General features: G+C 56.1%; 1 protein-coding gene across 1 annotated transcript; it reads left to right on the top strand.

Moving 5' to 3' along the window:
* Positions 1–206: 206 nt before the first annotated feature.
* On the top strand, positions 207–992 carry LOC306819475 (ran GTPase-activating protein 1-like; the record flags this gene model as incomplete). The annotated part of the gene is made up of 4 exons (XM_079373279.1): positions 207–334; positions 415–499; positions 581–710; positions 828–992. Coding segments are annotated over exons 2-4 (336 nt in total), but the record flags the coding sequence as incomplete, so codon positions are not given.
* Between the last annotated feature and the right edge of the window lie 8 nt (positions 993–1,000).

Genomic DNA, 1,000 nt, shown 5'->3' with positions numbered 1-1,000 from the left:
ACACACACACACACACACACACCTGCACACACACACACCTGCACACACACACCTGCACACACACACCTGCACACACACACACCTGCACACACACACACCTGCACACACTCACACACCTGCACACACACACACCTGCACACACTCACACACCTGCACACACACACACCTGCACACACACACACCTGCACACACACACCTGCACACTGACTCAGCGTCTCTCTCGTCCTCCAACAGGAGCTCAATCTGGCGTTCGGAGAGATCACGGCGGACGCTGCTCTGGCTGTCGCTCGCTCAGTTAAAGACAAAGATCAGCTGGAGAAGCTCGACCTCAACGGTAAACACACCTGCACACACACACACCTGCACACACACACACCTGCACCGGTCGGTGCGTTCACGCTCTCTGGTCTGCAGGTAACTGTCTCGGGGAGGACGGGTGCAAAGCTGTGAAGGACTCGATGGAGAGCATGAACATGGGACAGCTGCTGGGATCTCTCAGGTAATCACTTCACCTGCACACCTGCACACCTGGACTGCCTCCATCTACAGCCAAGCTAAAGAGCTTCAATGTTTCCTGCAGTGACGACGAGGGGGAGCCGGAGGACGATGAAGATGAGGACGAGGATGAAGACGAGGAGGACGATGAAGAAGACGTGGACGAGGAGGAAGTGGAGGAGGAGGAGGAGGAGGAGGCAGACGAGGGCATCAAGGTGAGAAAGATACAAGATGATTAATATTCAACACGTGTGTTTGGTGTCAGGACTACAGCCTCTGTACAGGGGGCGTGGCCTAACTACACTCTCTCTCACCTCCATCTCCCCTCGTAGCTGTCGACTCCTCCATCAGCTCCTCGACCTCCAGACGTCTCCTCCTTCCTCAGCTTCCCGTCTCCCGACAAACTGATCAACCTGGGAGCAAAGAGAGCGGCGCTCATCCAGCAGCAGGTAAAGCTCCAGAGGCTCCAGGTGGTCACAGAGGTCAGTCTGGAGGGCGTGATGTT

This window comes from Symphodus melops (assembly GCF_947650265.1).
Source record: "Symphodus melops genome assembly, contig: scaffold_560, whole genome shotgun sequence".
In the NCBI taxonomy this organism is placed as follows: Eukaryota; Metazoa; Chordata; class Actinopteri; order Labriformes; family Labridae; genus Symphodus; species Symphodus melops.
The sequence above is the reverse complement of the archived record's forward strand: the minus strand, read 5'-3'. Positions and strand labels throughout refer to the sequence as shown.